Here is a 12,370-nt window from a genome sequence, read left to right as displayed (position 1 = left end):
GATGTACATTTTTCATTTCAATATTGTGTTTTACATTGGATTCTTATATTCATTTTTGAAATAAGATTGTGTTGTGTTGGCAAACATTGTGTTGCAATAAAATTACATTGTGTTGGCAAACATAATAATGCATTAGTATTTGATTTGTGTTTTATTTTTAATTTTTTAAGGTTCCAATCTGACATTTATGTTGTTGTGTTTTGGATGAATACATGATGTTAACATTCAGACTTGTGTAATATAATTACATTATGTAAATAATTGCACATGGGTTGAACTTTTAAACATTTCTGTGGTGTGAATATTCACATTCTTGTTACTGTTAACAGCATCAAAGTAGATAACATGAATGCTTACATCAATGTAACCATTCACATCATCAACTCATAAGATGTGAATATTCATGACATCGTTGTTGTCATTCAAATAATTAGAAGTAATGATGTGAATATTCACATTATCAAATTATTAGATGTGAATATTGACTTGTGTTAAGAAATATCATATTCACACCTGTCATATTGTGTTACATTAACACTTTAAGCAATATTCACATCCATGTAGTATGGCTTTAAAACATAAGAAAGTGTATGATCATTCTGTGATGTGAAAATTCACATCATGTCATGTGTCCAAAAAAAAAAAAAAAAAATACAATCTCAATGTGCATGACCAACACAAAATAGGCCTTAAAATGTATATACATATATTGACTGAAAAATATCTGTACAAGTAGTGATATAGACTTGATTTACAATTAAGCTAGTCTGCTCCAATATGTAAAATCTATTGACACTAAATTGTCTTAAATGTGGATAACAGATTTGGATAACAGTAATAGGTGGACACCCCTTACCTATAGGTTTTCACATTGCACTATCTTTCTGTGATTAAGAAAAAGGTGTACCAATGAGTCTCTTATTTGACACCATTCAAAGTGATCTAGGCTGGCAATAATTTCTTCATGGTATACATGCGCCCTCATGATGTAACAAATTGTAGGCCCGCAACCTATCCTGAAAATGCAAACTTCTTGTTAGATTTTGAAATTTAGGTAGGTAATGGTTGTGGAACATGTGTACAAATCGATTTTAGGCTTACGAATTTGATACTTGCTGAGGATAGATATCTACTGATATGATTGGTTGCGAAGTATTTTGGCTTGATAATTTGGCCCATAATGGTGATGATGGTCTGATGTTGCGCACTAAAGCGTCGATGTAGTCCCTTTGCCAACAATGAAATTTCATATTAGGCACCAACCAACATAGTGCACAGGTCCAAGTTCAAATATTACACATCATGACAAGTATTATATGTGTCAGCCACTTACCACTATTTGTGCTTTGTCAATAAATGGGTCATGTATGCTGGGTCTTAGGCGTAGCGAGTTATAATGCCTCCATACATTGTCTTTCACGTCATATACAACAATCGTCCAGTGGAAGTTGTCGTGTATTGGGAAGATTAAGAATCTCTGGCCTTGATACTCCTTGATATGTACACCAATCAGTTTATTTCTCTTGTGGGGGGGTACTCTTGCATGATTTTTTGCACAGAAAGGGCATACAATGATGTATCAAGTATTTATATCAATGTTCAATGTGAATGATGTGAATGTTCACATCTTCTAATGGTGAGTGATGTGAATGTTCACATCTGTTAATGTGAGTGATGTGAATGATGTGAATGTTCACATCTGTTAATGATAAGTGATGTGAATGATGTAAATGTTCACATCTGCTAATGGTGAGTGATGTAAATGATGTGAATGTTCGCATATGTTAATGATTAGTGATGTGAATGATGTGAATGTTCACATCTGCTAATGGTGAGTGATGTGAATGTTACATCTATTAATTTCTGAAATAGTCATGCAATGTATTACAAATGTGAATGTTCACACCCGTCATATTATGTTGTTGTTAACATTCACATCTGTGTATCATTTAACAACATAATAAGCATATAATGTTCACTGCGAATGATGTTAATGTTCACATCTGTCAATGTGAATGTTCAGACTTGTCATTTTATGTTGTTGTTAACATTCACATTTGCCTATCATTTAAGTTAACAATATAATCATATAATGCTGAGATGAACATTGAAATCTATTGAACATGAAAATCAAATACTGTTCATTTGAACATTCTCATCAACATGAAATATAAACAAACCAAAAGTCTAGTGGTTACCAAACATGTGCTTGTAAAGATGAATGCTGAATCCTTCAAACTTGGGTTGACTAGACCTTGTAGTTCAAGTAGAATTTCACCATCTACATCTATCATCTGCAGAAACAGAGGGGTGGTAGTACATTATTTGCAATGCCTTTACAGTGTGTGTGTGTGTGTGTGTGTGTGTGTGTGTGTTTTGTACACATTTACGATTGTCATACGTTGTTGGTTATTGATTCTTCCTTGATGATGTGTATGATGTCATCAAAATACACATCTTTAGTCTTTGAGTCCCTTCGCCACACTAGCAACCTGTGCATTGTGATTACAGAAAACGTTAAAGTTAACATTGCACATTTATGAAATGATCTAATCTATTAAGTATGTATGTGAACTTAACATGAGCAAAAAAAAAAATTCAGTTGGGGATATGTAAGATCACTTACTCATCACCATCGTTCTTGTGCAAATTTTGGACCTTCTGCTTGTTGAGTTTGCTCATGTTGGCCTAAACCTTCAGTTTGTTGTTCAAGGTTAACTTCTTGTACTTTGTTGGGTACTTTTTTTATGGATGCTTGTCTAAATCTTGTGCAATTTGGACTGCATGGGATTGCTTTTCAGCTCCATTTTCCCCTTTCTTTTGACCAAGCAAGTTGGGGTATTCAAACTCATCCAACCGGTGCTCTTTCCTTACCTTCTGCTTAATGTGCTTTACCCTCGATAGTGGGCTGATAATGTGTTCCAATGCTGCAGTGGGATGCTTCTTAAGGCTGCCATGAGCCTTTTGTGTTACAACTTGAATGATAATATGGACAGATTGATCGTCAAAAAGGTCTTGAAGAATTGTTTTTTCACATTCTAAGTTGATGACCAACTTTGTCAACCGCTGAATTTCTGTATCTTTCCACTCCATGCAATTATTGATGTCCCTGTCCATATTGGATGGGCCCGATTGGTCAAATAGTTTGACTTCAAGAGCAACAATCACCCTTGCCCTCAACTCCCATGATTCTTCCAACTGTTTGTATTTCGCTTCCCATTGTCGTACGAGACCCCAAGCTTTTTGGTTTTCTTTTATAAGTACATCCACAATGTCCGACTCACTTGGTTGTGCTATGATGATATCTCTCTCAGTATTGGGGGTGTTAAAGTTGGGGTTGATGTCATGTCCAACATCATTTAGGTCTATTACATCGCCAGAAAATCCATCGCTGTTGTCACTGCGTTGATTGTCTTTGCTTTCATCATCATTGCTTTCATCTTGTTTTGCTAGTGCACTCGACAAAACCTTAGGTTTGGGCTCCACATTCAATTTTGTATGATGGTACATCTTCGCTTCAGTTGGGGATGCCATTAGCTTGCCGCCATATACTTGCAGTTGGAGACATTATGTTAGTTAGATGGTTCCTTGTCTCACTATGTGAATGGCACAATATTTTTGGTTGTACTTTTACCATTTAAACCAAGATTAGCCAAAGATATGGACTTCATGTTGGTATGTAAGGCTGTGAGATCCCACTTCACATATTGCGGAATGGCATTGGGGTTGCGGGGTTGTAAGATTGATGTATGCTCACATAACCAGTACTGAAACAAATAACAAATATCAGTAATGTGAATGTTCACATCAAATAACACCGATGTGAATGTTTACATCAGTGGCCTTTAATGTGAATGTTCACATCAATTAACACTGATGTGAATGTTTACACTAGTGGCCAGTAATGTGAATGTTTACATCAATTAACACTGATGTGAATGTTTACACCAGTGGCTAATAATGTGTGTTTATACATTACTGAACAGTAATGTGAATGTTCACATTATTGATGTCAACTTCCACACCATTGCCTAGTAATGTAAATGTTCACATCAGTAATGTGAATGTTCCAAATTTGTTTTGGTGCTAACTCACATCAATCTACACTGATGTGAATATTTACACCAGCGTATACTAATGTGTGTTTGTACATTACTGAACAGTAATGTGAATGTTTACATCACTGATGTCAACTTCTACACCATTGCCCAGTAATGTGAACATTTACATCAGTAATGTGAATGTTCTACATTTGTTTTGGTGCTAACATCACATCAATCTACACTGATGTGAATGTTTACACTAGCGTCTACTAATATGTGTTTGTACATTACTGAACAATAATGTGAATATTTACATCACTGATGTTAACTTCCACACCATTGCCTAGTAATGTGAACATTCACATCAGCGTAGGCAGACCCCGTAAATGTTCATATTAAACATAGAATGAGTTTTATGAGATTTACTATTACCAACATCACACATCCGGTGACTCGTCCTGGTTTTCCACAGTTTTGGCCCACTGAACCTATCAGGGTTGCCCGGATGCTCTCAGCCCAGTCATACTCGATCATGTTGTCTAATGGGTCCATGTATGAGTAGAAAGCCCATCCAATTGTTTCTCCGGATGTAGAAAAAAACAGCTTGATGCATGCATACATACAAACTAATTTTGCGACCTCCTCATTGTCTTGTTTCTTTGTGCTCTTTAATGCTTCGCTCAGAATTTCTCGTATTTTGGCAGCACTTAACCGACTAACATCCTGGCACATTCGGTATATGATGCAGGTCGTTGGTTTTGCACCATAAGAGAGGTCCATTGACTTGGTGCCGCAGTCCACCCAAAAAATCAGTGATACATCGCTTCTAAAAATCCGGATGCTCTTATCCTCGATATAAAACCTCCCACTAGATGGCTTGAATGTCTACACTATACGTACAATGACATCATCGTATTTCATGCAGTGGTTGATGTCGACTTCATTACTGATCAAGTAATCAAATAAGGGCCAAAATGGTGTTTTTCTAAGGCACTTCAATTAACCACTTGTAAATTTTGTATCCTTTAACAGTTTCACAAATCCAGTTATATTTGACCGGTAGTTAGCCTTTTTCATGTTCACTTCTTGAGGACCACCTATTTGATCAGGTTTGGCTTTGGCACCGGATTCCCCTCTTTTTTGTTTGCCATCAAATCTACGGGAAGACCTGTTTGTTCAAATAAGAATATATAATTGGCTGAAAAACAGAGGATGGAACCAATAGCACCAAACTACATTCAACAATCAATAGTGGCAGTAATGTGAACATTCACATCATTATACACTGATGTGAATGTTCACATCAGTGTCTACTAATGTTAGTTTATCCAGTATTGTAATGTGAATATTCACATCATCTATGTTTGCAAAATCAATTCCGAAAACAACAACAGTTATAGGGCAATGTAAATGTTTACATGGGTGATCACATTATGTTATAATTAGCTAAAAATCAAAGGGTGGAACCAACAACACCAAACAACACCCAACAACACAAACAAGTCTGACATTGATGTCACAATGTGAATATTTACATCATATTCCATCACATTGCTGAGTGAAGATTGTGGGTTCTATGGATATCAACAATTAACAATCAACAATCAACAGTGACAGTAATGTGAACATTCACATCATTATACATTGATTTGAATGTTCACATCAGTGTCTACTAATGTAAGTTTATCCAGTATTGTAATGTGAATGTTCACATCATCTATGTTTGCGAAATCAATTCCGAAAACAACAACAGTTATAGGGCAATGTAAATATTTACATGGGTGATCACATTATGTTATAATTGGCTAAAAATCAAAGGGTGGAACCAACAGCACCCAACAACACAAATAGGTCTAACATTGATGTCACAATGTGAATATTTACATCATATTCCATCACATTGTTGAATGAAGATTGGGGGTTCTATGGACATCAACAACCAACAATATCAACAGTGACAGTAATGTGAACATTCACATCATTATACACTGATGCGAATGTTCACATCAGTGTCTACTAATGTAAGTTTATCCAGTAATGAACAGTATTGTGAATGTTCAGATCATCTATGTCTACAAATTCAATTCCGAAAACATCTATGTTTACAAATTCAATTCCGAAAATAACAACAGTTATAGGGCAATGTAAATGTATACATCGGTGATCACATTATGATTGAAAACCAAAAGGTGAAATGATATTGCTTACTTTTGTTCCTCATGGTGAGTGAGTATGGACCACACTCAGTGGATGAAATAAACTCAATCTAACGACCGGAATTTTCAAACGACGAAGCACCCTCCTTCCGATGTAAACCTTCGCAGCGGTGAGATGAACAGGAATCTCGGGTCGACGGTGGACGACGATGACGGTGAGGTGATGTGAATCTAGGGTTACGGTGAGGTGATGTGAATCTAAGGTTACGGTGAGGTGACGTAAATCTGGAGTCGACGCTCAGTTTTTGTTTTTGAAATTTTGTGGATTGAATAGTTGGAATGGGAATGAGTTTGGCAGAATCGATTACATGCGGTAGAGGCGGAGGAGGGTTATTTCGTCCTTTTACAATTAATGGACCTAATAAAATATTCAAAAATAGTTTAGATTTTATGGAATAAAACAGTTACAAATAGGATTTATAAAAAAAAAACCCATTTTTTTTCTTCTCTTTCCTTACCTCTACAAATTTTTTTCACAAATCCATAATCTAAAAAACCATAATCCAAACATAATTCACAAAAAACAAATATGTAGTACCACAACGCATCAAGAGGATCATCACTTCTCTCACCCTTTATTTAGTCCTCTAGTCACTTCTATCTTTACTAATATCAGGACTATTGATTAATTTTTTATTTTTCTTCCCCTGTTTCATTTCAAAGAATTCTCTATATCAATAACAAATCGGTACTTCACATCCCCCTTTATCATCCTCTCTAAAGCTTCATTTATATACTCAATAGGTATCATTTCAATCTCTGGGTATATCTTCTGAGCTGCACAAAAATCCAACATTTCTTGTGTCTCTTTGGTTCCCCCTGTCGCGCTCCCGGATATGGTTTTCATACCTGCCAAAGAAACACGTTTATGTTAGAGTTTTCATAGGCGGAGAATTACTTTTCTCAGAAAATCACAATGCCTATTATTTTCTCTTAATTTTCAATTTTCAAGAACTATGTGATGAAAATACATACCCATTATCAGACTTATAGGATGGACCTTGATTTCACTTGGGACACCAACCAGGACGAAGGAGCCACTGGTTTTCAACAGTGGCATGTATTGATCAATCGGGTGATCCCCCGATGCTGAGTCGATAATAAAGTTGAGTGAATTAGTCATGGCCTGCATGAAATTAAAATGATGATTGTCAATTTATGGAAACTTTCATCGCTATAATTCTCACTTTTTTGCTAAGCTGTGAGGTTGTGTGACAAACAAAACATATCATGGGGGAGAAATGCTCATGGCCTTTACCTTCATCTGTTCTTCATCAGATGAGATCACAAAATTATCTGCTCCAAGCTTGTTTAGGGCTTCGTCTTGCTTAGATATACTAGTGCTGAAAACTGTAACACTCAATCCGAAAGCCTTCCCAAACTTCACTGCCAAGTGACCAAGGCCACCTAGACCGATCACCCCAAGAGATTTACCCGGCTGATTCATTTTATGGCGAATCATGGGACTATAAACAGTGATTCCTGCACATAGCAGTGGTGCTGCTAAGGCCAACGGTAAGTCATTCGGTATCCTAAAGCAGTACCTGTAATTTTACAAGCATCAACACAAGCATAATGTTTAGTCCAACGATAAATAATTTGCTCAATTTTTTTTGGTTGTATTTGTTTGTTATACACTCTCATATATCCATGCATTCATGGCCAAATTGCAAATGTTTATTTTGATATCATAAAAGAGAAGCAGGGCACATTCACATTAACTGCCTTGTTTGCCAACAATGCCATCCATAAGGAGGCAAGCAGCAGCGTAGCCACAAATTACAATAAATGAGATCATTTAGTAAGTCATCATATCATAGTTTTAGCTCTACACAAGCTATCAATATTAAAGATCAGATTATACTAACCATACAAATTTTATATCTTTCCAATCATATTGACAAAATTAATTCAAACTAGTCAAATTGTAAGCAAAAACAAAATATTGGAACATTAATACTATCTCTTCAATAAAAAAGTCAAGAAATGTCACACTGATGTGGCACCTTTTATTAGTTTGTATAGTTTTTTGCTTCTAAAATATTAAAAAATTTGTATGACTTTGATTATTATTTTTAACTATATTAAACCAATTTGTAAACTCCAAAATTAATTTTTTGTTTCCTATGTCAACTGAGTTCAATTTGTTAAAATCTAGAAATTTTGAATAAAATTTCACATGTACTCTGAACATTCTTGGAATTCCAGTGGTGTCAATTGACACCACTACATTAGCTATAGCTCCGCCCACAGAGGCAAGTAGATGCTAACTCAATCATTCATTCTAACATGCACTTTTTATTGGATTGTAGAAAATATAGAGAATGAGCAGACAGATCAAGGGGTACCATAAACCTGTCGGATGAGGCACTCTCTTACCAGGCATAAATAATGCCCAAATTCAATTCTCACAGCAAGAGGTGGCTAAACCATAAGGTAACTCAAGATGAACCAAAAAAAAAAAAAAAAACCACACAAAATGAAATCTTTAGGTTGAAGGCCCTGATTGTTCAAAAACCCCAGGGCCTACGACCTTAGTTGATGTCTTGTATGGGCTCTCAAGATTCCTTGGGCCACTACCACATGCTATGCAACCATCTCATTTTTTCTATTTCTCACTACAGATTGTTAAAAAAGGGAAGAAAACAAGCTTACCTTTCATGAACAACAATGTAACTAGAATATCCACCCTTTGTGACCAGACCATCTGCATCAATAGAGTTGAAAGTAGAGACAGCTCCCTTGGAGCAGTAGACATCCATATACAGACCACAATACTCACAATCTCTGCAGGAATCGATATATGTTCCCACTCCAACATGGTCTCCAACTTTGAAGTGATGAACATTGGAACCAACCTCTTGAACAACTCCAGCAATCTCATGTCTGTTTTTATTATTATTATTTTTTTTTTGAAAAAAAAAAAAAACAATGCGTTACATATACATCAATTCATGAGAGGTGTATGAAATGACCCTCTGTAGATATATAATCTGACATGAGAGAGAATGAAGCACATACCCTGGCACTACGGGATACTTTGAGTCTCCAAATTTATTCTTTGTCCATACAACATCAGCATAACACACTCCACAATGGGTAATTTTCAGGGAAACATCGTCACTTCCAACAGCCCTTCATTGTTTTCATGATAAAACCAGTAAGTATACACATACATCTATATATGTATATCACGAGAGTAGAAAGAAAAAATTTATTTGTCAGGTTGTCATCTGATGAATTTTTACTATTCTTTTTACCTTTCATAACCCTAAAAATTAAAAAATGGATCAAATTTGACAAAAGTCTAATAAAAACAAGGGTTGGGCTTCTCTCAAATTTAAATTTGAACTTGAGTGAACAGTTTGGGCCCATGGTGCCCATTATGGGTACCTTTTCAATGATCTAAACCGTTTATTTTGTAAGACCTTCCGTATATGTCATCTATTACAAAAAATTAGATCCATCAGATAATCATAATTTTTCATTTTATGACATCTGTCTCCAAAAAAATGGAAGGCAGGTGTGTTTTTTAAAATAAACCATCTACTTTTCTCGAGACAAACGTAATAAAATAAGGATTTATTGGTGATAAATCAATTTTTATGGGAGGATATGACATTAGATCTAAGGATCAATCTTTTATTATAATAAGGACATGATTAATGAAATTGTCTCATGAGAGGGGCAAATTACTATTTTGAATGATTTTTTTCCCAATTTTTACACTACTGCCATCAGATTGCCGTGTAGCCAGTTGCCGAAGTAATGAATTACTATTTTTACAAATTACTATTTTTACCACAAATTACTATTTTTTCTACTACAAATTACTACTTTTACCCTATTTTTTTTATAATAAGGATTCATTAGTTTTGAAATTGGACTTATGGCCCAAGAGCCCATGAAATTTTTATAACTTAATTTTTTTTCAAGATAATATACATAAAGATCCCTACAGAAGAAATGGTTCAAATCATCAAAAAAAAACAAGAATGGTTGCGGCCCTACAGGCCCGAATAGTTCTCTTAAGGTCATGTTTGACCTTGAAAGAAGTATGACCGAACCAGGAATTAAAAAAAAGGTAAATTACACTAGCCTCCCCTTAGGTTTAGTGAAAATACAGTTAAGCCCACACTTTTGACGTAATTACATTGGTCCCTTGATGTTTTAATTCACATAATTGTTAAGTAATTTTTCATCAATAATTCATTAGCCATATAAATAAAAAAGTAGTGTTATCATCTTCTTTTTCTACTACAATTAATATCTATCTTCGTTGATTTGAGTATTTGCCCATTATCTGTATTACTTTCGACCGTTGTAAGTTACTCTCATTATGTCAGAAGTGTAGAAATGATTGTATTTTTCTTCAAAGCTCAGGGAGGCAAGCGTAATTTACCCTTAAAAGAAAGTTGACTAAAATCAAAGAAAAAAGATTAAAAAACCCTCATGCCAGCCACTTGGGGTTGGAATTCCCATTTCCAAAAGAGGGGGCAAACCAAAAAAAAAATAAATAAATAAATAAAAAAATGAAAGAAAATCCAAACAGAAAACATGGCAGTAGATTTGGTACTGTGTGAAGTAGCGATGAACATATGGCTTCAACACTGCAAAGAAATTATAAGTAAGCAACGACGAGATTGATGAAAGATTGACGTGTGGTTTCAATTCTCTTCATTATTTTCAATTTCGAATAATCAATGTAAGTGCACACAAGTATATATATAAATATAAATATATGTAAGAACATGTATGCGCATATAGATACATACCTGCGGCCAAATTTGTAAGGAGAGAGCAATCCAGATGGATCTCTTGCCGCCCATCCATGGCAGTCCTCCTTCATCTCTCCTCCTGAACTCATTGCTATCTTCGCTTTCTACCTCAAATACACCTCTCTCTCTCTCTCTCTCTGTGTCTCTATTTTTTTTTTTTTTATATCTTTCTCCGTCTATCTCGCTCGATGTATACATACTAGAGGTCGAGTGTGTGAAATTTGAGATACGTATTAACAATTGAGTAATGATTGTGACCTACGTCATTTTATATGGGAGAGATAAGAAAAAAAAGAAAAAAATTTAGAAATATATGAACCAATCACACACAGATCATGAGACTCCAAGTTGAGGTCCCTGCTTTTTCCATTAACAATTGAGGTCCCCGCTTTTTTCCATTAACCATTACCAGCGTATCACCCATGTTATCTACAGAATAATTATAAATATTTATATTTATTTTAAATTTTTTTAATATATAAATTATATTTTTTAAAATTTTTTATAAAAATAATTTAACAATTTTATCACTATATACCATAATGTATGGGAGGAGTTAAAAAAAGTACTGCAGTAACTATGCACAGATTGTATCTATAATTATTTATATGAGGGGATTTTAAATGCTGATGAGGAGATTTTGACCAAATCAATAAATGCATGCATGTGGGAAGACATGTGGATTGAAAAAAGTTAATAAATACTGATCAGGGGATAGATATTTATATTTGTTTTAGATTTTTTTTAATATATAAATTATGTTTTTAAAGATTTTTTATAAAAATAATTTAACAATCTTATTACTAACCATAGTGTATGGGAGAAGTTGAAAAGGGTACTGCAGTAACTATACACGGATTGTATTTATAATTATTTGTATGAGGGGATTTTAAATGTTGATCAAAAGATTTTAACCAAATCAATAAATGCAGGCATGTGGAAAGATATGTGGATTGAAAAAAGTTAATAAATACTGATCAGGAGATTTTGACCAAATCAATAAATGCTGAGTTTTTTTTTTTAAATCAAAAAATTAAGAAATTAAGATTGAGAGATTGGAGCTCTCACAAAGTTTGTGGGTTAAAAAACCCTTTTACTTAATATATAGTATAGATTGTTAAACACTTTTTTTTAGAGGGAAAATTTAAAATTTGTCAAATTTACACCAATTCAAAACTCAAAAATCGTTAATTAACTTGTGAAAACAATTCTTAATATAATTGAAGTAATTTTTAATTATCATAATTTTCTGTTACATTTTTAAATTTTTATTTTTGTAATATATATTCTCACATAAGTGACCGCTTTAGCTAGAAAACCAATAAAAATGACT

At 34.3% G+C, this 12,370-nt stretch overlaps 2 protein-coding genes across 2 annotated transcripts; both read right to left on the bottom strand.

The window, feature by feature from the left end:
- Positions 1–2,402: 2,402 nt before the first annotated feature.
- LOC145822624 (uncharacterized) lies at positions 2,403–3,585 on the bottom strand. The gene is made up of 2 exons (XM_082920106.1): positions 2,627–3,585; positions 2,403–2,492 (listed from the first exon to the last, which is right to left on the bottom strand). Exon 1 carries the CDS (start codon positions 3,532–3,534, stop codon positions 2,746–2,748), a length of 789 nt encoding a protein of 262 aa, XP_082776232.1. The 5' UTR covers positions 3,535–3,585; the 3' UTR covers positions 2,403–2,492; positions 2,627–2,745.
- Positions 3,586–6,675: 3,090 nt separating this feature from the next.
- LOC114320204 (putative cinnamyl alcohol dehydrogenase 1) lies at positions 6,676–11,458 on the bottom strand. The gene is made up of 6 exons (XM_082920105.1): positions 11,035–11,458; positions 9,281–9,394; positions 8,915–9,145; positions 7,518–7,803; positions 7,235–7,385; positions 6,676–7,108 (listed from the first exon to the last, which is right to left on the bottom strand). Exons 1-6 carry the CDS (start codon positions 11,124–11,126, stop codon positions 6,912–6,914), a joined length of 1,071 nt encoding a protein of 356 aa, XP_082776231.1. The 5' UTR covers positions 11,127–11,458; the 3' UTR covers positions 6,676–6,911.
- Between the last annotated feature and the right edge of the window lie 912 nt (positions 11,459–12,370).

The sequence above is a fragment of the Camellia sinensis genome, chromosome 3, assembly GCF_055761805.1.
Source record: "Camellia sinensis isolate YWXY chromosome 3, ASM5576180v1, whole genome shotgun sequence".
Taxonomy (NCBI): domain Eukaryota; kingdom Viridiplantae; phylum Streptophyta; class Magnoliopsida; order Ericales; family Theaceae; genus Camellia; species Camellia sinensis.
This window is presented reverse-complemented; position numbering and strand designations above follow the sequence as displayed.